General features: G+C 36.8%; 1 protein-coding gene across 1 annotated transcript; it reads right to left on the reverse strand.

Moving 5' to 3' along the window:
• Positions 1 to 1,725: 1,725 nt before the first annotated feature.
• On the reverse strand, positions 1,726 to 20,196 carry LOC18436250 (transcription initiation factor IIA large subunit). The gene is made up of 11 exons (XM_011625835.3): positions 19,791 to 20,196; positions 18,761 to 18,925; positions 16,451 to 16,603; positions 16,128 to 16,182; positions 15,958 to 16,016; positions 6,949 to 7,077; positions 3,377 to 3,505; positions 3,222 to 3,261; positions 2,748 to 2,917; positions 2,522 to 2,605; positions 1,726 to 2,249 (listed from the first exon to the last, which is right to left on the reverse strand). Exons 1-11 carry the CDS (start codon positions 19,908 to 19,910, stop codon positions 2,226 to 2,228), a joined length of 1,128 nt encoding a protein of 375 aa, XP_011624137.1. The 5' UTR covers positions 19,911 to 20,196; the 3' UTR covers positions 1,726 to 2,225.
• Positions 20,197 to 24,965: the final 4,769 nt, after the last annotated feature.

The following is a 24,965-nucleotide window of genomic DNA, read 5'->3' on the forward strand; positions in this document are numbered from 1 at the left end:
TTGTGATGTTTCTTTAAAGAAAATGAGACCATAAAGTTCACTCCAAGTTATAAAAAGTTCTTGGAAAAATCTTGTGATGTTCCTCGATAAAAAAAATGAGACCATAAAGTTCACTCCACGTTATAAAAAGTTCTATTATGAAGGACGATATGGCTCTGAGGAGCAAGGTGTATTTAAACAAGTAACTTTCCTGCTGATGCTGACATTCCACTTGTTCTCTGAGTTAATGTATTTGTTGCTCATGATACTTTTTTAACACTTACGGAAAATGGCAAAGCTGTAGTGGATGTTTAAAGAAGAGTAAAAATATTTTGTAGCCTCTAAACCTTTTAAGTATGTAGTGTAAAATGTAGTGGCAATATGGAATAGTTAGCTTTCAAACATTTAAATACATATTTCCAAATCTCATGCCCAAGTATCACTAATGTTTTGAGTTTTCGGACGACATGTGAGTGTAGAGTGAGCGAGCATTAGAAGGGGATGGACTTGTTGACAATATTCTTCAACATTTATGAAAATATTGGTATTTTTTGAATTTATTTATATTTTTTGTAATAGGTTGGATGAATGGAAATGGCATGAACCTTATTTTTGGGTAAGCAATTACAAAATATATTTTAAAAAACTGCATTACGCACATCATATCAATTAAATACATAATGGGTGAAATTACGAGCACAACAACTTGTCAAACAGGTCTCCAGCTTTTACCCTATCAATTTTCACGTGCATTCTACCAATTTTTTCTTGCATCATTATACCAATTTTCACTTGCATTCTTTCACCGTAACAATTTTCACTTGCCCTCTAGAATCCAAGAAGTCTACCAATTTTCACTTGCATTCTAAAATTCAAGAAATCAATAGCAAGGGCGATTCCCATAGACACTACAGTGAAAGTTTATCAAACACCATCTATATGTCATTAAATGGTGTAGGCAAGGGCAAATATTCATTTGTCTCTAAAAGTCCTGGTAATTAAATGGTGTAGGCAAGAGCAAAAAATTCAATCGTCTCTGAAGTCCTTGTCATTAAATGTAGGCAAGAGCAAAAGATTCATTTGTATGCAGTCCTTGTGGATTCAGATATGGATCGGTATGCGTCCCTCAAACGTATATTTTCAACACGTATATTTTCAACATGTTTCAGAGAAGCAAATATGGCAGCTGGCTCTTTGCCAAAAGGCGCAGAGCTCCCTACGCTAATTTCTGCTGATGGCTTACTTTGTGATGTATAACTTCTTGTTTTGATTCTTGAATAAAAGTTCTTAACCTTACCAAAAAAAAATTTACAGCAATGGATGGGCGAGGAAGGTGCAGTTTGAAATTCAAAAGTCCCAGAACTCACCATCTATCCCCAAAAGTGAACTGTAAAGAAATAATTCCTCCACCAAAATGAACAATGAAAGAGTGATGGCCCACATGCACAATCCGTGTCAACAACGGCCGGGATGAAGTATAATGTACTGTTTGCTAATAAAGAATGCATGATGAACTTTCACCGAAACAATTGTCTTACTGAAAAATGTGAAGGAGCTGAAGGGACGAAAGGCAAAACAGAGAAAGCAAAAAGTCAAAAAGACAGATACGGAGTAATCTAAATCTAAATAAGATAAGAAGAATGAAAGTCGCAAAAATGCATGAGGAACAAGCAGCTAGAGTTTGTGAAGCAAAATAGGTCACATGAAAAACCACCGAAGAGAGAGAGAAAGAGAGAGAGAAGCTTATTTCTAACATTATCAGCTTTACACAAGTAAATAGGGTGCAGCGGGATTACAGATACATGAAAAAGTAAAAGGGAAATGGAACAAAATACTACCTGTCTTATCTCTCTCTCTCACAGTAACTCACTACTGACAGTTCTGCACACCAAAAAAAGGAAGGGCTTTGGAACCCAGGAACTGTGTACAGAGGAGATGTTGGACAGAAGGGTCCCAAGAAAAAACATTCCACACTATTCCAATACATCAAATGTTCCTCTTAACCTTTCTTCGTCTAAACCTTTGTCTTTTATATATAGGTCTCCCTAGAAACAAAGAAAACCCCGTCTTGGCTAAGATCTTTAATAAAATCTAACCTCCAACTTCCATCTCATCAACACAGTGCACAACAGCTGCTTAAAAAGAATAAGACCCAGATTTTGGAAATCTTCCAGGAGTTCAATGTTGAGAAAGTGTCCGAATTGGAAGATTCAATGTAATGGAGCAATCAGCCAAGCTCTAAAAACTCAGAAATCAAACTCACCATTTGCCTGCACAGTTATCAATCAGAGAAATTCAAAAGGAAAACCCACTCAGAATAAGGAGGCTTGAAATAATGGGTGGCGCTGTTCTGAACAAGTTCAGCACAGGTCCTTGAAGTATTGATGAAAATTCTGCAAATTAACATTAGTTTTTAAATATTAAGTATGATCATTCAACTCAATTTAGAAGTTTGTGCCAATGAGTTATAAAACCATGTGTTTTCCCCACAATGCATGCCATTAGCTAGTGAATAGAAACAGCTGATTGGTCTAAAACTCACCTTCGTGAAGAGTATGTCCTTACTGTTCAGATGCATTATGCCATCCTTGAGAGTGCACTTCCATCTGCTTTTGGTCCTTGTTACCTGCTCATGAGACTCCCAACCTTCAGTCGACTCGTGTGTGTGCATGTGGTGTGTGTGTGTGTGTGTGTGTGTGAGAGAGAGAGAGAGAGAGAGAGAGAGAGAGAGAGGAAGGGTGGGGGGGTGGGAGGGAGGGGACTCATACTTTCTCAAACTGAGCCAAAACCAAATGGTGTGTGCTAGGCTCATCATCTCCTTGCTCGAAATCATCTATATCATCATCGTCGTCTTCATTTAAGGGTGGCTCATCATCATCGGTTGCTTCAGTTTTGGTCGGCCTTGGAGTGCCAATATTATGGATTCCCTGCAGAGGATCTACACCACAGAGCTTTCGAGGTTAGCCACGCAAACTCCTCTAGGGAAAGTAAAATATAATGCTATTGATTACAATATATGTTCACCAATTAACTAAGGTGCTTTCATGCGAGTATTCATCATCCGGAGAAATGGACAGTGAGGGAAAGAGAGTGACAAACACCAACTAGGACATGCCCTGTTCCGGTGGGTCTCACTCTCTCTGTCACAGTCCATTCCGATTAACTGAGACGACCTCATGGACCACAATCTAATAGATGGTAGTCTAACTTCCATTCAAAACAGTGCAATGAAATTAAGTTACCATGGTTCAGAGGTGTATTATAGTCTTCATTGACAAATCCCTGTTATGGAGGAAAAAGGTGCGGCTTATAAGTATGAATGGTAATGTTAACCAAGACTAAGAGAGAACATAGAAAAGAAAGCATCACTTTAAAGGATCCATAAGAAGTGCTGTACATCCAAGTAATTGTCGTCAATGCCATCTTTTTGTGGAATTCTTGGAGCAGCTCTCCTCTCTGGTATCACTGATATCTCTTTGTTTATAGTTCCATCATTCATTGTGCATGCACTTCTGCTTTGGCTCCCCTGAAATATGCAAAGTCCCAAAGTGTAAGTTTGTAATGAAGCCGACAAAGAACCAGGTTGTTTCTTTTCTCAAGGTCTATACAGTATATAGGTCATGTGTATATAACTTGGTATAAAGACCGCAGATCCACTGTCCACCCTTACCAATGAAAATGGAGATAGCCACCGTTCTGCTTATTATGATCAATGTCCGACTTTAAAGCAGAGAAGTGGCTCATCCAGACGATCCATGGAATGGTGGATAGCCAGTATGAGGGCCACACAGTATGTGTCCATGTGTAGAGTATATTATAGTATATTTTCTATTTTTCATTCCTTTTTGTAAACCTGATACCAATATGGAATTGCCATTACTTTGACTCCCTTAAAAAATGGTCAAGAAATGGCAAGTCTTATACATGTCTAACAGTACCTTTCACAAAAATACTAAAATACAGCATTGTCGAAAGAGAATCGGGTAGTGGGGGGTGACAGAATAAGTTTTGCACATATAATCTGGTAACCTCACCTGAAGATGGAATAATGTTGATATATAATATCAAACTGAAACCTAGCTCTTGTTCAAAAATTGATTTTTGAAGTTTTTCAACAGTAAACTACTACAAAGAAACTTCCTAGCATATAATAAATAATTACGGCAACAAATAAGTAATATGGCTCGAAATAGCATTTCCCAGGTCGGGCACCAGGGTCGCCGATCATGTGCTGGACTGACTAATGCTGACAGATTGCAGCCATATGGAAGAGGAAATGAATAAGATCCGTTTTTTGGGCCTCCAATGAGGCGACCAGATTTGTCCCTCGCAAGCAAAGCTGGGGCCTCGCTGCTCGCTCGCAGGGGAGCTCCACTTCAGTTCTGATGTCCTAAATTAGCACAATGCATATTATGCCCTGTGACATATTTACAGTATACAAGCAACTGGTAACCTCAAGGTTAGGGGCTATATCATCAGGGCATATTTGATGAATGAATGTTGAGAGACATTTTCAATTTATGCACATAGAAGTCGATCTTAATCTAAAATCTAAATCATAAGGTTGCTCTTACCTTTCCCCCCAAACAAAAGCATAAGGTTGTTTCTCAAAAGCAACTCACAGGGTTAGTTTCTAGAAAACTAAGGCATTCTTTGATTTCCTAGCCAAATTTGGGCCTAGTGGAAAATTTTCTCACCAGCACTTTTAACCTAAGCAATGTTTGATTCGCAAATTTGAATTAATTCCCAAATGCAACTGGGCTCCAAATTGAATTTTTGCAGAACTACTCCAAGTTGTTTTGCAAAAATCCAGTCTCTCTCTCTCTCTCTCTCTCTCTCTCTCTATATATATATATATATATATATACTCTATCCACCACCATCATCACATTCCCACGACCACACCACCATCACTGCCTAGCCACCACCATTCCACCACCACCACCACTGCAGCCACTGCCTAGGCACTACAGGACTACCATCGCGCCACCACTATGCCACCACCATGACACTAGCTACCCGCCACCGCCTAACTGCTACCACCACCTCCACTACAACCAGCACCATAATCTACTTGCTCCAACAACCAACACCACCATTGCATTGCCACACCACCACTGTCCTGCTATACCACTAACATCACACTATCACTGCCACCATACCATCAAACCACATAATTACAATTCATAATCAATTGCAACAATCAAACACCCATAGGGAGCAAATGCCGATTGACCAAATTGCAATTCGGTCAATTGCAAATTTGAGAAGCACTATTTGAAAAAAATTTGCAATCAAATTGATGGAAAAAGAAAAACACATTTGCGATAAAAAAAAAAAAAGCTCATGTACTTAAAAGCATTTCCCATTTCCCCTTAGTTATTGAGAGGCTTACTACTAAAATATTCAGAATGAAATTTGACATACAAATGCACACATGAGAAGACATGACGTGAAAAAAGGGTAAAAGTGGCAACATATAGAAATGCATCCTATTAAGACAAAGTGCCGGGTGCCATTCCAATGATTACCAGGAACATATTGAAATGGTTGCTAGACATACAAGTGCAAATGATTACTACTGGGAACATGTGTTATAAAGCAATATGAGGTCGTTTAAAATGCATGAATATCACTAGGTCAACATAAATCATTCTAATGAATGGTTCTCTCCTGATTGCTGTTTAGAACAAGAATTTCAGTAACCCCACCCCAAAAGGATCCAACACCAAGGGCCAGTTTGGATTAAACCATTTGAAGTATTTCCATGTATCTGCCCCCGCTCAACTGAAACAGGATGTCTACCTGCTCCACCTACTTCGAGTAAGTCCTGTTTCTCTGCCCCATTTTAAATGAAAAGGGATGATTGTGTCATCCCCATCCAAATAAAAAAAGAAACCTCTGTTTGCTGTATAACATCCAAAATGCCCTAACCCACCAAGTTAACAAGGCCATGTGCACTGGGAACACAACCTATAGGATAAACTTAAGACAATCAAATCTCATCAAACCAGTTCTCAGTAGTCAAATCTCATCAAACCAGTTCTCAAACCTCCTAAAGCAGAGATCCTCTTGTCTCAATCATCAGAGGACAGTAGGTGCTTCTCAAAGACCAAGATCTTGAGGAAGAAAGTTAGCCCAACAAATAAAAACACATTGTTCATCTTATTTTAATAAGAAAATGAACGAGGCTGCATGTATTTCATGCAAAGAAGCACAAAGAGGCAACTGTTAAAGGCCTTTAGCTCTTTAATCACACAGAAACATGTCCTAGCATTGATTGTCCTACATTACACAACAAAAGGATATACAAATGGAAAATGGAATCCTCTCAGATAGAAATAAATAGAACACAATTTTCAGCTACCAACATCAACTTAAATCATTACAACTATTATAAAAACAATAACCAACCCCAACAAGTGCACTAGAATTCATGTATTTGTATTGTAGAACATTGACTGTGAACTTTTCTCTTCAGTTTATTACAAGTAAAATTTTTTATCATCGACAAGACAACATCAACTTGCACATCAACTAAAATCATTACTATATTGAATCACAATAACTAGCTTCCAGAAGTTCATGGAAATCACTGAATGTAAACATTTCTCTTCATTTTTTATAACTATCATTTATTTTATCGAAAAGACTACCTCAAGTTGCACATCTTGCAAAGATGCATAGATGTTTACAGAAGCAAAGATGAGTAAGGAAAAAATGCAATGAGCATTCCAGAGACGGAGGAGTAATAAAGATGCTAGGCAATAAATGAATATCTAGCAAAGGAAACAAACTCAGCAATACAATAACAAACACGCACAATTTTATAAATAAATAAACAAATGAGTATGCACAAACCTCAGCTTCCTCAAAACCTAGAGTAATATCTAGCAGAACTAACAAACTCAGCAATACAATAACAAACACACAATTTTATAAACAAATAAACAATGAGCATGCACAAACCTCAGCTGCCTCAAAACCTAGTGTAATATCTCCACTTCCATCTTGTTGAGGTATATTATATCCATTTGAAAGATAATGTGAACCATAATCTTCTCTCTTTCTCTTACCAGGAGGCATCATGAGGAAATCCTGGACAACATTACATAAGTTAAAGATCTCCAAAAGATACAATATTAATTATGTAAAAAAAAGAAGTAATTGGGTGTTTGGTTACAAATGAAAATAACCACCAAAAGTTTATAGGTTGAGAAGATCACCAACAAAAAGAACCATTCAATAATTTGTAACTTCTGGCGAAGATATTTGTATATGCATAATTTTGTAGGTCACGTCCTAAGTTGCAAGGAGGGCACAATACCCATTTCTAAAGCTTGGGTATGACACACTGATAGAGGATATATTCATTCTTTTATGAACACAAGTTCCATGATTACTATTTTACTGTAAGATATGAAGACACTCTATTTTTGCAGACATTCCAATTTTTTGGTAAAATAATGCATGGACTGTTTAAAATAGCAGCTGAACTCATGGAACAAGGTTTCATAATTTGAAGATAGATTTTATTCATCTCAGTATGCAAAACTTCTAAGCATCATGTGCAACGAGGAACTGGCCATATGTTTCACAAGTCTTACAACTATTGACGCTTGATTTACCAGTATTTGGCATTTCAAGGTATCTATACCATCATTAATTCCCCCCCCTAGTTCTTCAATCTGATTTCATATTCCAGATTCTATTTGTGATATCAGTCTATCAAATTGTGTTAAAATTTATTTCCTCAACAATAATAAAAAATTATTTCCCTCTAACACCATGGTATCTTTCATAACATAAATATTTCCCTCGATCATAGCTCTAAATTTTTTTCAAGAGCAAAATAGTGGCCACTCCCAAGAGGGGCTATTAGGATCCCGGCCTAAGCTGAAGAGGTTCGACAGAACATTGAAGTACAACTTATAAAATGGAGGGAAAGTCCATGCTTCATTCTAAAGGCTTTCCTTTGATCAACTCCTGCTTGCATTATTGATACATCTACTACAGCCATCCCCCACAAGATTGAAAAGGAAAAGGAATAAGGAATGGTCCACCTATTATCTTCTTGAGCTTTTAAATAAGCTATAATGCTACAATCTAGTAATCAAGATTGAGAAAAATATGGCATATATACACTCCCTATCCATCCTTGCCAATTGGCTCCAAAATCCGAATAAAGAATATAACAGTCAAGAAACTCGAATAGTCATGAGCCTTTTCTTGGCCCAGACTGAAAACATTGATATCCGACCAGCAACCCAAGAATTCTCTACTGTTGGTAAATGTGTCTAAGGGTGATGGAAGGATGCAATCCAATTAGCCTCTCAATCTAGAACTTACAAGAATACTTGCCAAAATCTTGCACATACTATCAACCAATTAGACCCCTTCCACCGAGGGGAGGGGTAAGTGTAATTAAAGTTGAGTTAATCTGAAGGTCCAGCCTTCCCAAACACAAAATTCATCGAACATGTTTATCAAGTATACTTTGATCAGTTTAGGCTAGTAATCATTTCCTTTTATTTTCCACTTTATACAGCCTAGACAACAATTCACGTAGCAACAATACAAATTCTACCTCCTTAATCATCATCATCGTAGCCTTTTCCCAAACTATTTGGGGTCATCTACATGATTCTTGATCTGCCATTCAGCTCTATCAAGGGCCATACCTTCAATGGGGCCATACCTTCAATGAAGCCATAAGTCCCCATACTTTTCTCATTACTTCCAATCATGTCCTTTTGGGCCTACCCCTTGCCCTTTTTTAGTCTTTCACTTGAACTAACTCATACCTCCTAACAGGTGACGTACTGGGTCTTCGCTGCACACGAGCAACCCACCCAAGTCTACTTTCTCTCATCTTATTGCCTATTGGTGCCACACCTAAATTCTTTTGAATGTAGTCATTTCAAATTCTATCCCTTCTTGTCATCCAATTCATCCATCTTAACATCCTCATCTCAACTACACTCATCCTATGGGTATGTTGCTTCTTGATTGTCCAACATTCCGCCCCATAAAGTAAAGCCGGTCTCGTAGTTTTCCTATAGAACTTGCCCTTTAGCTTCGTTGGTATGTGGTGATCACATAAAACACTAGTTCCAATCTCCACTTCGCCCACCCAACTCTAATTCTATGTGCGACATTCCTCAATCTCTCCATTTTCCTGGATTATCGATCCAAGATATCAAAAGCACGCTCTTTTGGGTATGTCTTGGCCGTCATTCTTAACTACTTCCTCTTCTCTACTTTTATTGTTACTAAACTTGCATTCCATATACTATTAGTCTGGTTAGTTTTAAAACCTTTAGATTCCAAAACATCCCTCCAAAATTTTAACTTTGTATTGATGTCGTTTCGAGTCTCATCAATCAAAACTATGTCGTCCATGAACAACATACACCATGGTACCTCATCTTGTATGTGCATAGTTAAATAGTGTCCATAACTAAGACAAAGAGATATGAGCTCAATGCTGACCCTGGATGTAGACCTATTATCACTGAAAATCACTCGTTTCTCCACTACTTATTCACACACTAGTTAGCGTTCCCTCGTACATATCTCTCACAAGTCAATGTAGAATTTAGAGACTCCTTTCTTTTTTCAACACCCAACATATTAAATCTCGAGGTATATAAGCTCTCTCTCGATCAATAAAAGACCATGTGGAGGTCTTTTCCCTTCGCCCTAAACTTTTCAATCCTTTGCCAAAGTAGGATAATAGCCTCAATTATTAACTTCCCTAGCATAAAACCGAATTGATTTTCTGATAAACTCATTTCATGTTGTAGTCGTTGCTTAATCACTCTCTCCCACAGCTTCATAATGTGGCCCATAAGTTTGATCCCTTGATAGTTCGCACACTTTTGTATATCTTTTAATTCTACCTCCTTGAATATTAAGTAAAAATCCACACCAGAGAACCCCTTCTTGTCACACATGCAACCTTATGGAAATAAGTATGCATTCTCATCCCCTTATTATGTCATGCAACCTAAGATTTCTACCGCCAGCAAATTTATTTTTGTGCTGCATCACACTTCACAATTTAATTCTAGTTCTGCTCATCTCTGTTGGGCTGGAATATTCTTCCTCCTTATCAAGGTCACCGATATCTTGAAGGACCTTTTGCTTTCTCTACACTTATGTGACCAAACATGGACTCGTTCCACAACCGATCACAAGTTAGACGACTCCTCCCATTTTTCATGAGAAACATATTCAATAATGGAAGGCACATCAAGTTCCGTTGAAAGATACAGAAAGACTAAGACAGACCATATAAAGCAATCACAAACAAATTTTTTAAAAAAGAACAAAAGAAGAAAGAGCAGTCAATCCAAATCCACTTAGGGAAAGCTTAACTAAATCTCCTTGTTAGCAAGAACATAGGTTTCAGCTCAGAGATCCATTTGTCTTCCATATTACCTCATGCCACCAAGTTCAAGGAGGCAGGATGTTACAAGTTCCAACCACATATTTTCAAGCAAAAGGGGGTTGGACCACTACCAACCACCAAGGTATTGATAATGATAGACCAAATGGTCTGAAACAGGTTTAAGAACCCATTGGTTAATCATGTTAAAAAAAAAAGAACCCCATTGGTTAAGTCATCGAAATTTACTTTTCCTGCCCACATAAATGAAGAGCTTAATAAGTTCTGATATAACTGGAAGAGACTGATTATTAGTTTAGAAAACTTTCCACTTCATTGGCAAGTCAAAGCCGTATGCTGGCAACAATCTCCAAACGAGAAACCATGCTTTGTTGACAACTCATACCCCCCTCTTCCAAACCAAAAAAAAAAACAGAGAGAGAAAGCGAGGCACTTTTTTTTCTCTCTGAAGAGAGAACTCGACTTCATGACATCAATACACCAAGTCTTCCAAGGTCCATGCACCCAATGTTGCATCTAACTCAACCAAAAAACCATCCTTCTCAAGTCAGAAACTGCTATCGACACTCGTGACCATCAATGAGATCGAGAAATCGTTAATCATAGCTCCTCCTTCCGTCATCATAATTCTGTCATTCCTATTGATGATAATACCTTCAGCCAACAGCTGAAGGAGAATCCCAGCCACATCTCCCCATATGGCATTCTTCAGCTTGATACATGTATGGCTCATTTTTTATCTCCATATGTATCTGAATAGCATGGATTCCATAATTGTGGCTTACTAAAATGGCTTCAAATTCTTTTTGCAGGTTTATTAATATGACTTTTAATTAAGCAGTACCTCTTTGTTCTTATGCAGGCATCCGTAATCCATCAATTACATGCAAACCCATGTTTCAATGGGGGCAGGGCAGCCCTAGAGTGTGGGGGTGACGGGATGAGAGAGAAAGAGAAAAGAGAGAGGAGCCATGTAGAAATGGGAAGAGAGAGAGAGAGAGAGCATTTTCCTTATTTGTTCTATAGTTTTAAATTGCAACTTGTATTATCAATATATTAATACTTTAATATATTTGTCTTGTAGGTGCTTGTACTATATTGTATTATCTTAATAACTTTTGTTCTTTGGTATTGATAGTCAACAATATTCAACAAATTTGTACTACAGTAGTAATATTATATTATTTTTAAAAAGACGAGATTGACCATTTATTATTGATATATGACATTGACAACATTTATTACTTTTTTTTTTTTTGAGAAAGTTAACCTAACATTTAATACTACTATAGTATCAATAGTATATATTTTTTTTAAGAAACATCTTTGACACATGTTGACAGTGGTCCATGTATCAATAGTATATTAATTTATTCGTACTATGGTACTATGATAATATATTATATTATAAAATAACTACCCAAAAAAAAAATCAGGTAGAAGTACTATATAATATTTGAGGGGTTAAAATGACCCCCCCATAGTATTTAAACAAAGAAAAGAAGGGAAAAAAGTCCGCAAATACCCTTACTCGAGGGGCATTTTCACCCCACTGTCATTTGTCGCAGGCCACCTAGGAGGGCTCCTTGTGGCATGACCCTCCCCCCCCCCAAGTAGCCCTGGGCAGGCACCTTTTCAACACTGGATATGGGTACGCATGTCAGTGTATGACACAGGTACAGGGTCTCGGATTCTTCCAGCCCCAAAAAGTAGGACTCTATATATATATATATATATATATATATATATATATATATATATATATATATATATATATATATATATATATATATATATATATATATATAAGGAGCCGTCACTTGGTGTGACAGTAAAAGGCTTGGGTAGCTAGAGCAAGAGCGCAGGTTCGAGTTCTAAGAGCGGCCACTTTGTGCATAAAACACCAAAGGTTAGTACCGTTTCCATCTCACCCCTCCTAGGACCATGCGTAAGTAGGACCAGCACCGGGTTACGGCCCTTATATATATACATATATATATATAGGGCATGGTTTGTATAAGGCTAAGACCCTAAACAATCAAAGTAAGGTGCACCTTCAAATAGCATCGAAAGATGTTTCCATACTGAAAATCTTGGTGATGCCCTCAAAATTCATTTTTATTTCTAATTATAAAATTCAAAACATCAAAATTAGTGTAGATCGAGTAGATCTATGAACACTTGAAAATCTTGAAATTGACAGTCCAGAAAATGCATTACAAGATGCACTATTTCCAAGACTTGAAATCCATTTTTTCTCATGTTCATACATCATGAGTTCGAGATGATCGATTTGAGGATTTTTCAGCATTGGCATTGAAACAAGCTCTTCTAGTGAATTTTTAGATGCATGTATGTATGTATATGCATGCATATGTATATATATATATATATATATATATATATATATATATATATATATATATATATATATATATATATATATATATATATATACACACACACACACACACTATCATGATAGATACTCCCAATGGTTAGTATGGGAATCATTACTGCTTTTCATATTCTATCATAATAAGGGGCAGCCTATAAAAAACAAAGAGGGAAACAAGGGATGCAAACTATTTTTTCGCATAATTTGTTATTGAATACAGAGTATGGGAAAGAAATATTACTTTCTTTAATAGTGAATGCTTATCGCTCACCCAAAATGGTAAGTTCTTTTCTCAAATCATAGAAAAAAGAAACAGCTAGAGCACACCTTCAAATAGTGTCGAGAAATGTGGTTTCAATAATGAAAATCTTTGTGATAGCCTTAAAATATATTTTTCTATCTAATTATAAACTTTAAAGCTTAAAAAATAATGTAGATCGAGCAGATCTATAAAAACTTGAAAATCTTGAAAATTGACAGTCCAAAAATGCATTACAAAATGCACTATTTCCAAAACTTGAAATCCATATTTTTCTAGTGTCCATGCATCTTGATGTCGAGATGATCAATTTGAGGATATTTGGGCATCAAAACGACGTCTTCTATTGAAAATTTTGAGGTGGGCTCTAATGTAATTGTTTAGAGCCTCGGCTCTATATAAACTTTTTCCTTTAATAAATTCTATTTCCATTTGATATGATTGATAGCAAATACAGCTAGTTCTGATTATGATTGATAGCAAATACATCAAGTTTTGATTTTTAAATTTACAGCAAAAAAGGAACAATCTAGTGCTTGTTAATACTATTTTCGTTACTGCTTTATTGACTGCTCATTGGTCAGCCAAAATAGCGAATTCTCCTTTTACAATGCATAGAAAAAAAAGAGAGTCTGCAGCTAGTTAATGAATGCATGGCTAGCATATAAAAAAGAAAGAGTAAGCTGCTTGTTAATGAATGCATGGATACTTTCCAAAAATGTAGCGAGAGAATTGAAAGAGATAGATAAAAAAACATAAATAGAGAGAATCGGGAAATGGGCTGGGGTCACACTTTAGTCACCACATTGTGGTTTCCATTCCGTCTAACACCACCCCACTAACACCTTCAAAAAACTAACTCCTAAACTATTTGAAAACCCGGGTAGGGGACTGAATTACCCAAAAAAGAAAATTGAGAGAATCCACGCATGTCAGATTTGGTGTTTCTACATTAACAAAGAATCCAATATCCAGAATTTTTAACTCAAAGAATCCAAGCGAATCCAAAAGAATCTGTTGGTGTTTCTAAATTAACAAAGAATCCAGTTTCCAGGATTTTTGAACTCAAAGAATCCAAGTGAATCCAAAAGAATATGTACGTGTTACATGTATGGGACCCCTTTAGAAGAATCCATGTAAATAGATGCAAACACAGATTTTGCATCAGAGTCCTCTTTTTTTTGTCATGGCCCATGGAACTAGAGATACAAATCACTATCTTAAAGTTTACATGGTCTACTTTCTAAAAGAGAAATACCTCCTACAATAGTTTCTAAAAGAGAAACACCTACCACACAACTACGTTAAAAATTTTAATTTTTTTTAATCTTAATTACAAATTGCCCAATCAGCTCACACAAACTGGAAACAGCATAGCATTCAGGATTTGGCTTAGCATTCAGGATTTGGCTTTGTCCACAAGCCTTGAAACTATGAGTTTAAAGCACTATGTAGTTGCAACAACCATCAAACATTGTAAACTGAGCGTCAATAAAGAGCAGGACGTCTACCTTATCAGTCATTGACAGAGTAACAATCAAATAAAAAGAAGCTCACTATGATTAATATTAACATATTACTTGGACAATGATATCAAGGTCAGATCAGCTGAAAACCAGCTAAGCTGGACATCCAAAACAAGGAAATTTCCTTTGTAAGCCTTAAGGACCGTATCTATTTTTACTACGCATGCACATGTATTTCTTATGTGGACCGCACATACTTGTGCTAGTTTCATTATCTTTCCTTGTCATGCAAATATTACAGGATTTGACTAAATACTCAAGAATAATTAAATACCCATTTTTGACAGGTATTCAAATACAAACAATGTCTAACAGATTTCACATTAAAGAGAGGGTTTATCATTTATCACTAATCAATCCCCAAGCCCATTCTCCACAAGCTAAGGGTGCCGGCTTCCAATGGCATACCGTTGACCAACGTCACAGTCGATTAGTTGGAGAAATATCAATTTACGAAAGCTGGAACCTACCGCACTAACGAACTGATCCTTGGCCCGCAGAGAAGTGAGTCATGATGCTCCTAGGTGACTCCACCATAAAGAAATGGCATTGCCACTGGCTCCCCATCCATGAATAGTTATTCAGGAAGTAATTGTAACAAGTTCAACTCAGGATTTCTGAATATCATGATAGGAAAAACGTCATACCCAACTTGTACATACTATTTTCATAGTTAATAATCATTTTCACAACAATTTATTCAATTCTGATTACTAGAGAACTATCTTTTTGTTGCTGCAACATACATAGCATTTTCAAACCTCTACTAAGTATCATATCAATTAAGTAAAGCTACAAATTATATCTTTTACCATAGTGTTAAATTGCATATTCAGTAGCAACATATGGCCTGGCCTAATCACACTATTCACCACCACAATTGACTTTCCAAAACAGATGAAGAGTAGTAACAGGATTAAAATCTGACAATGGATAAACTTCAATGAAACATCATTCAAGTACAAAAGAAGAATCAAACATACTATGCTTCATCACCACACTTTTGTCTCCTCCACAATGAATTCCGAGTTATGATTTCAGCCTCAAATGCTAAAGAGATTATGAAGGAGATCACTGGGATCAAAAGTCCCATGGATAACAGTTTCAGGTCAAGTCTCCATCGAAAGAGAGAAAAGGGGAAAAAGTAACGCCCAAGTTGAAAAGATCCCATATAGACCCAATAAAATCTCATAAACCAGTAAGACACACCAAACTAGTAGACACACCAAACTAGTAGACACACCAAACTGTCAAAAGAAATTCAGATTGATAAAAAGAAATCACAATGCATAAAAAGATAGCCCCAGATGGATAGACACATGCAGGAAAAACCATACGAAAAATTGAAACCAATAAAATGTTGACACGAACTAATTAGAATTACCTTGGGCATGGATTGCTGGGAGATTCCACCTTCTTCTTCCTCCTGCCCTTCCACATAAGCTATTGACACAAATATAAATCAGTTTTATATCTAATATGCAATTAGAAATAACAATTCAATACTATCTTCGGTAATTAGCAAGTGGAATGAGATTTTCTCATATTACTTACCCACATTGACATCAACACCAAGAGGTCGTTGATTAGCCCAAGGAGAGGGGGCTTGCTGCAAACAAAGAAAACACTATGACTACCCGAAAACACAGATATTTGTCTCAGATAAATTCGTTTTTGCTTCTTCTTTTATAAAAAAGAGGATACAAGAGAGAGGAGGGCCACACATTAAAAACCACATTAATATGATAATATCAGAGACAGTAAGGGCAGTCTAAGGAATTGCAACTCATAGTGCTGAAATATTATTATAAGTTATCAAGAAGAAAAGGAGAAACCAACCAATACTACAGAAGACGAGTGGAAGTTACACTTTATACCATGTAAGGACTGGGGCGTGCACCCTTTACATCCCCACCACTCCCAGTATCATGCATTGGACCATAATCACCAGAACCTGCAGGAAGGTATTGATACACTGCAGGCTCCAGATTCCCAGGCAAGGGAGTCTGAATAGGAGTCTGTAAAGGCGTCTGTGAAAAAAACAGCAAACACAAATCAACAAGCTGAACCTGAGATGTAAATAATTGAAGTAAGTTCATGCCCAAAAAGAAACTCAATATTTCAACATTACAAGGACTGAATTATTGAGATGGAGCATAAAGCCAAAACATGTCCTACTTCAGCTAGACAGTTAAAAGTAAAACCATGAGCAAGAAGAGAAACACAACGTTTCATCACCAGAGTCATCCAGCCCCTGCGATCCACATCATGATTGTCTCATAGGTCTTATGTTATTTGTTATGTTAATCTTTGAAGTTATTGTCAAGTTTATTTGTTATTATTTAATATAAGTATTATCACATATAACCAATAAAGCACAATTCTACCACTTCTCCATGATGTTTTTTTATATTCAAACTAATGATATTTAAACCAACGCATTCTAAAGAACTAAGCATTCTTTCGAACAAGGCATGTGATCCTACAGGACCCAAGGATTTATACCTAGACTTATGGAGCAGCTGGACATCATTTCTTGTTTTCAAGGTACAATTCAGTGTACCGGCTTAATAAATTTGCATACTAATTGATTTGGGAACCATTTGTCCTCTTATCTTTTTCTTCTTTATAAAAAATCTGACTCTGTGACCCCCCATCACTCCTCTACTCTTTTTTGTTTCCCTTTATTCAGCTTGTGATGTACTCTATCTTTTCGATAAATCGCACGGAGTAGACATAACCCATAAAAGATAAAACAAACAACAATAAATAGATTGAACATTGTTGCAGGGAAAGAGAATAAGGTTCCTCTATCAAGAGAAAGTCCCCCATTGCTTCCTCTCAAGAAAGGGAGTAACTGAATTAGATTCCTTGAGCAGAAAGGATGGGAAATAGCTTCTCAATTCACCTTTGCAGAAAATTTCATCCATGATATTAACTACGCTCGGGTATAATCCATTTCTAGGCTCCTTCCACAATGAAGAGGCACAAGGAAAACAAAATAAGATGCAAACCCCAAGTATTGTATTGTTCAAAAGGATTGTAACAATGAGACCGTTATGATTTGTACACTAAGGTCACCAACACCCCAATCTGTCAAATGTAAAATCTGATGTTGCAGTGAGTCATTTCTGTGCACATGTGAACAAAGTTCGAGTAGAAATCTCTAGGACATTGCATGGTCAATGGTACACCCCCCGCCACCTGGTGTCCCACGCCTAAACGTCTAACAGCTTGAGATTGTTGTGACGTGTCCATGCGAAAGGCAAACAGTCTTAATTATGCTTAATCTAACCACAAAATTGGATGTTGCAGTGCGGCATTTCTGTGCACATGTGAACAAGGTCTGAGTAGAAATCTCTAGGACATTGCGTGATCAATGGTACACCCCCAGCCACCTGGTGTCCCATATCTAACAGCTTGAGGTTGTTGTGTCTCGTCCATATGAAAGACAAATGGTCTCGTATTTTACCTTGTTGAAAACAGTCTTAATTATGCTTAATCTAATCGCAAATGGCAGCAGGCCCTGTAAAGGTCTTAAGAGTTTTACTAAAGCTATAACTAATTAAGCACACACACTCCCCACCCGGGGGCCCCAGGGCCCCAAAAAATCCAAAAAAAAAAAAAAAAAAGTCCCTAAAGACCATGACATTGAGCTAAGAAGCCCTAACTAACTTCATGAATGCTCACATGTGCTAGCCAAAATGCTAACAACAGATGAGCAGATTTGGCACCGCCTTTACTTGTAACCGTTAATTTATCTGTAGGAATACTTCAAATTTATAACGGAAATTTATAATGGAATTTTTTAATTCTCAAAAAACAATAATGGAAATTTTGCTTCGGCAATGCTGGAAAGTTCCATGAGAAAAAAAACAGTCTGCTTTATTATATAGTTCATATATGCATGGCAGACCTTATATCTATTAGCCAATGTATGCTTGAAAACAAAACAAAGCAAAAAGCACACTGGGCTGTTACATCTATATACTTTTACAACTTTTAACTTCCCAAAAGAATTATTTTTTCCATCAAAGAAAGAGAGAAACAAAAAAAAGAATCCAACCAAAAGATAGAAAAAATGCTGTAGTGTAAAATGACCAACTAATCAACAGATGTAGATTAAAAAACCAACACATACCAGCATAGAATTTCACAAAGTCAAAATACAAGGAAATTGGGCTTACCGGGGGAAAGAGCATCTCAGCTGTTGGAGTTTGATACTCTTCCGATCCTTCATAGGGCACATTCAGATCATGGACAGGGGTTATAGGGCCAGGCATTCTAGGAGCACAGTTCCTATCCAAAGGGCCTTGAATTGCCCCGCATTGCATCATCTTCAATTCCCAAAGCTAGTAAATTCCGAAAATAATGAGGCGATATACATCACAAGATAAAAAGAAATAATTAATATAGACATGATATTGTATATGGCCAACTACAGGTAAATCAATTTGCTAGATATTCAAACATGAAAATCAGTGTGACTGCAGTGTAACCACCTACCTTTAAATAATAATAATAATTAACCGAACCCATAGCTTAAGTCTGACATGCTTACCAATTTACCACACATGCATAAGTTTCACTTAGTTGGCATGTAAAATTAGGATTCGGTGAATAACTAGCAAATTTCAATGCATCAGCCTGATTCTATCAGAGAAGAAGTACAATCTTCAGGACCCAAAAAAGAAAATCAATAAAAAACACTCAATCATATCACGTTGAATCTCTTAAACCATGGCGATCAAGAGAAACATGGATACAACCCATGTCCACTTCGATTATCCATGGAAATTGACTGTAACAACACACTTGTTAGGCTAAACATTCAGTAACTCTAAGAGTGAATGAAAAAGTTGAGAAAAAATAAGAGGGATAAAATGCCCAGGGACCCAGATCTCCAAAATCAAGAGACAAAAAACCAAATATATCATAAAGAAAAAACGCAAGAAAGTGTAAAAATCAAATAAAATTAAGAGATATAAATCTCTGATGGAATAAGACCCAAATGAGGGAAAAGAAGAAGACAAAACAATAAAGGAAAAAACTTGCAGTAGAGAACATAAACAATCTAGCACAATAAACGAAAACCCTAACTCCATCAAGGCATAAAAATTGAAGGAAATTCAAAAATAAAAAACCAAATCCCAGACCCCTCACATATCCATAACACGGAATAACCAATCAAAAGGAAAATCAAGACCAGAAACTTACAGATTGGAGCTCATTAAGAACATTTTCATCAGCACCAACATTCACAAACTCCTCTCGCACCTTATTCACCACATCTTCAATAACATGAATATACACACCAGAGACCCCTCCATTTGCCATAACTTCCCGATCAATGGCTTCCGAGAAGTAGGGCTTTCAGTTTCTGAAATGAATAGATAGATTCAATGAGTTCTTCGATCAAATGGAGAAAGAGAAACTGCATGTCGAGTCCAGGACTTCTAATTCTAGATAGGACTTTAGGGTTTCAAAGAGGAGAAAGGGTGCCTCAGGGTTGGACTCCCTGCGAGTACAGAGAGAAGAGAAGAGAAGAGAAGAGGAGAGGGACAGGGAATGAGAGAGAAAGAGAAAGAGAGAGAAAGAAGAGAGAGAAAGAGTGGATTATAATAAGAGAGAGAGAGGGAATAGGTTGGAATATAAATAGGTTTGCATCCGTTTAGAGAGAGAGAAGGTCTCACATGTCCAAATCTGCCCGCAGGTGTCGCTATCGTTTCTGGGGATGAGACGCCGTACGGTTTTTAGAGCGGCCTCGAATCGTGATTTATCCGAAGCTAAACATTACACGATATGTGTACAGTGAATTGTGCGCGATACATGGGAAGACGTGTCTTTGGGCTACCCAACCGATGGTAAGATCTGCCGTTCGGTGACGGTGCTCCATGTACTCTTATGTTGCGATTCGACGAGAGTATCATGCGTTGCTAATCACCGTTAATTCATGAAGACATACAGTGGATGGTTGGTTTGTGTGTAACTTGCATCGTATGCAGTAAGATCATATGTGATATGTTCTCTATTTGGTAATTATTTTGAAATAATTTGTGTTTAGTGAAAAAAATGAGATGGATGAGACTTTTTCTAGTTAAGACGATAGATCAACCATCATGTAAAAAGACTATAAGGTTATTCCAGGAGAGAATTTGACTACCCAATATACGCTTATGGTTACAGATGTCTGCATAAAGATATAGAAGAGGAGTGAAATTAATAGATGTCCAAGGCCAAATGGTGGAGTTTAAAAAATGAGAAAATATATTTATTTAAGGATAAATTAGTTAATGAATGATAAGGGAAACATAACTCAGAACATGATGTCAATGTTATGCAGAATAAGATGACTGACTGTATTAAAAAAGTGGCAAAATTTTTTTTAAAAGAATCTAGAAGAAAAAGAAAAATCCGATCAGGAAACTTGGTGGTGGAGTGATGAGGATCAGAAGGACATTGGTAAAAAAACAAATATGTTATAAAACTTGGTAAGGTAATAAAAATAAACAAAACTTAAAATAATATAAAAAGGCTAATAAAAAGGCTAAACAAATAGTAAGTAAAGGCTAAACTTAAAACATATAATGATTTATATAGTAAATGGGGAACCAAAAAATATGAAAAAGATGTCATCAAATTAGTAAAAACAAGATAGAAAAAGTGTAGGAATTTAGATCATATTAAATGCATTAAGAGTGAAGATCAAACGGTCTTGATGAATGATGAAGAATTCAACAAAATGTGAAGAGTCCATTTTCACTTATGAAATGATGAACAGAATGGGAACATAGCAATAGAGGGAACCGTTAGCATAAATAAGGGTAGAGGTCATAGATATATTCGTATGATTGAGATATCGGAAGTAAAAGAAGTTCTGAAAAGGACAAAGATAGGACTTTAGGACTTAATGATATTCCGATAGATGTTTGAATGTGCATGGGGAAGATTGGTATTGACTAGCTATCTAATATGTTCAACAAGGTGTTGAGAATTAAAAAAAATACCAGACGAATAGAGGAAAAGTATTGTAATACCTATTTACAAGAATAAATGAGACATATAGAATTGTGCGACCTATTCAGAAATCAAGTTTATGAGCTATACTATGAAGCTGTGGGAGAGAGTGATTGAGCAACGATTAAGGTATGAAACGAGTATATCAAAAACCAATTCAATTTTATGTCAAAGAAGTCAACACTCGAAGGTATTTTCCTACTCTAGCAACTGATTGACAAGTTTAGGGCGAAGAAAAATGACCTCCACACGATCTTTATTGGTATAGAGAAAACTTATGATAGAGTATGACACTATATCGACTTGGTGAGAGATATGTACGAGGGACGTGAACTAGTGTACGAATAACTAGTGAAAAAACGTGTGAGTTTCCAGTGACAACATGTCTATATTAAGGGTCAACATTGAGCCCATACCTCTTTATCTTAGATATGTATGAGTTAACTAGGCACTAACAAGATGAAGTATCATGATGCTTGTTGTTCGCGTATGACATAGTTTTGATAGATGATACCCGAAACGCCATTAACACAAAGTTAGAACTTTAGAGGGATTCTCTAGATTATAAAAATTTTAAAATTAGGGAATTGCATGTTTAGTAATAATAGGAGTAAAGACGAGGAAATATTTAATATTGATGACCAAGAAATACAAAAAAGAACACACTTTCAATATCTTAGGTCGATAATATAGGAAAATGGAGAGATTGAGGAAGATATCGCACATAGAATTAGAGCTGGATAAACGAAGTGGAGATGTGCAATCAGAGTGTTATGCAATCTCTACATACCAATGAAGCTGAAGGGCAAGTTTTATCGAATAACTGTGAGACCAACTTTACTTTATTAGGCAAAATGTTGGGCAGTAAAAGAATAACATGCCCATAGAAAAAGTGGAGCTGAGATGAGGATGTTGAGATGGATGAATAGCAAGACAAAAAAAGATAGAATTCAAAATGAATACATTCGGAAGAATTTAAGTGTGGCACCAATAGGCAATAAAAAAACAAAAAAAGTAGACTTAAGCAGGATGACCATATGTAGTGGAGACCTAGTATAGTACCTATTAGGAGGTGCAAGTTAGTTCAAGTGGAAAGCTCAAGAAGGACACGGAGTAGGCCCAAAAGGACATGGTTGGCGGTAGTGAGAAAAGATATAGAAACTTAAGGCCTCTCTGAACCCTTAATAAAACAGAATGTCAGATAAAGATTCGTTCAGTTGACCCCAGTTAGTTGAGAAAAGGACTCCAATTAGTTGAAAAAAAGCTTTGATAATAATGATATTCGTAATCATTTTTAAAAGTTTATTGTGCTTCCATCGCAAGTCTCTCAAACTTCTTTGGCTACATTCAGAGCCATAAGATTTAGAAGAAAAAAACGATCGCACTATTTAATTTGGAAAAAAAAATCTGTTTATTTTGAGATCCACCTCAAAGGTGGGAATTATTATAGTGAAAAGAGGCAAGCCAAAACACGCCTTAAACGCCATAGATTATTCAAAAGAAAAAAGCAAAATCCTAAGTCTTTTCCTTCTTGGTCTTTGGGTGAGCTTTCTTTTCTTCACGAGCATTGATCCATTCCATAAGGAGAGCCATCTGGGCCTCTGCCTTTTCCATGGCATTCCCTAGTGGAATCTTTGATACTTTGAGCCTCTTAAAGGAAGTGATGGAATCCACCAAGCTCCATAGTTAGCTGCGGAAGAGGAGGTTTCTCATCCTTCTTGGAATGTACTGTTCCAAGAAAAAGTATTGAAGTGAGTAATTTTTCAGAGTTAGGCCTCCATGGATAAATCAAGCGATGATCGATTGATTTAGAAAAAGAGACAGAAGTCTGGCACAACCCAAATTGATGAACAACCCGGTGTGAAAAATACCCTTAAACTAAACAATGGGCAGCTAAAATAGGCAGGATTGCTCAAGTCCAGGCAAGTTATAAGAAGAATCTTCATGACTGGGCATGATCCAAGTAAATTGTTTCAAGTTATCCAGCGTCTTCGGGTAACAAGATCTTCATGATGGGATGCATCACCTACATATGCCAAGCCACGAGCATCTGGGGTACACTCGTAGTCCCTGACCTACAGAACAGACAAGGTTAAAAGATCAAGAAGCTGAAAATGAAAATGCAGAGGCCGAAAGGTCGCAACACCACAATTTTCGGTGCATTAAGGCACTGATTCACACCGCGAAGCACGATAAGGAAGAGCAACACCCTTTGTAACTGCAGAATCTCATCTGAGAGATTCAGAGATATAGAAAGCAGTGAAAGTAGAACACGGTTTCAAGAATTTTACTTGTAGAATAATCCTTCACAACCAGGTCGTGTAGGCCGCGGTACATATGCGCAATAGTAGCTGCGATGATGTTGTTAACCAGTTTCTGCCAGGAAGTGTAGACGGGGTGAATATAGGGAGTTTTTCACGTCTTCCGGTGATGAGAAAGAAAAAAAAAAAAAACAAATTGATCAGACAGAGAGAGAAGATAAGGATCTTCTCTTCAAGGCTTGGCCGTCTAGATCTTCAATGGACCTCTTATGAAGAAGAAAGCGGTCGCGGAGAGTGTTGAGACCGATGTTCAGCTGATTTGTGAAGTTGAGAAGGTGGCTTAAGAATTCCTCATGCTCATAATTGATGGACCCATCCATCAAAATGAGAAGGATCTCAGAGGGTGTAAGGGAAACGTCTGAAGAAGAGGACTTGCAAGCCGAACACCTCCACATGAGAAAAAGTAAGAGGCCTCCAAACCTAACTGACTCATCATCACTTGTCATGATAAGTTTGTCTTTAGAAGACATGTTGATGAACCTGCAAAACAGAGTTAGAAGATGAAAAAGGCTCTTCAAAGTTTCAAAATATAAAAAAAAATTTCTCTTCAAATGACTTCTAAATTCTTCAATTAAAAAATAAAAGATTCTTCCAAAATCACACTTAGGCTCCCTGGTGACATGAGCCTAAACTTCGTGACCACCTCATTTATTGTTTTCAAAAAAAGAAAGAGAAAAAAATCTCTATTTTCCTTTGAATCATCTTCAGAGGTCTGTGGTCACCAAAATAAATTTTCTTTCTTCAAAAATTTCAAATTAAATCCTCATTATCCCATATTTTTTTCATTCCTTTTTATTTTTAAAAATAAATTTTAGTGCCCCATGGTTGCAAGGACCTAAACTACTAACCGGCATCATTTCTTAGACCATTATTTGAAAAAAAAAAAAAAATTTGCCCTATCACTTTATTCCAAAAACTCATTTTCAAGTGCTCCTTGGTGGCACGAGCGTAAACTGCCAACCACCTTTCAAATCAAAATCAGCTAGTTCTTGGCATGAATCCAAACGACCACCCTTTCAAAATCATTTTCAGTCAGTTCTGGCATGAACTCAAA

The sequence above is a fragment of the Amborella trichopoda genome, chromosome 8 (genome assembly GCF_054954075.1).
Source record: "Amborella trichopoda isolate Santa Cruz 75 chromosome 8, AtrichopodaSantaCruz75HAP2 v2.0, whole genome shotgun sequence".
Lineage (NCBI taxonomy): Eukaryota > Viridiplantae > Streptophyta > Magnoliopsida > Amborellales > Amborellaceae > Amborella > Amborella trichopoda.

What these genes read in the sequence shown, in the direction of transcription:
- LOC18436250 (XM_011625835.3), bottom strand. Translation starts at nt 19,910, where the DNA reads ATGGCAAATGGAGGGGTCTCTGGTGTGTATATTCATGTTATTGAAGAT. An exon ending in TGGTGTTGATGTCAATGTGG is followed by an intron (nt 16,017 to 16,127) that starts GTAAGTAATATG and finishes TTGTGTCAATAG; the next exon opens with CTTATGTGGAAGGGCAGGAG. An exon ending in AGGACATACTCTTCACGAAG is followed by an intron (nt 2,250 to 2,521) that starts GTGAGTTTTAGA and finishes ATAACTGTGCAG; the next exon opens with GCAAATGGTGAGTTTGATTT.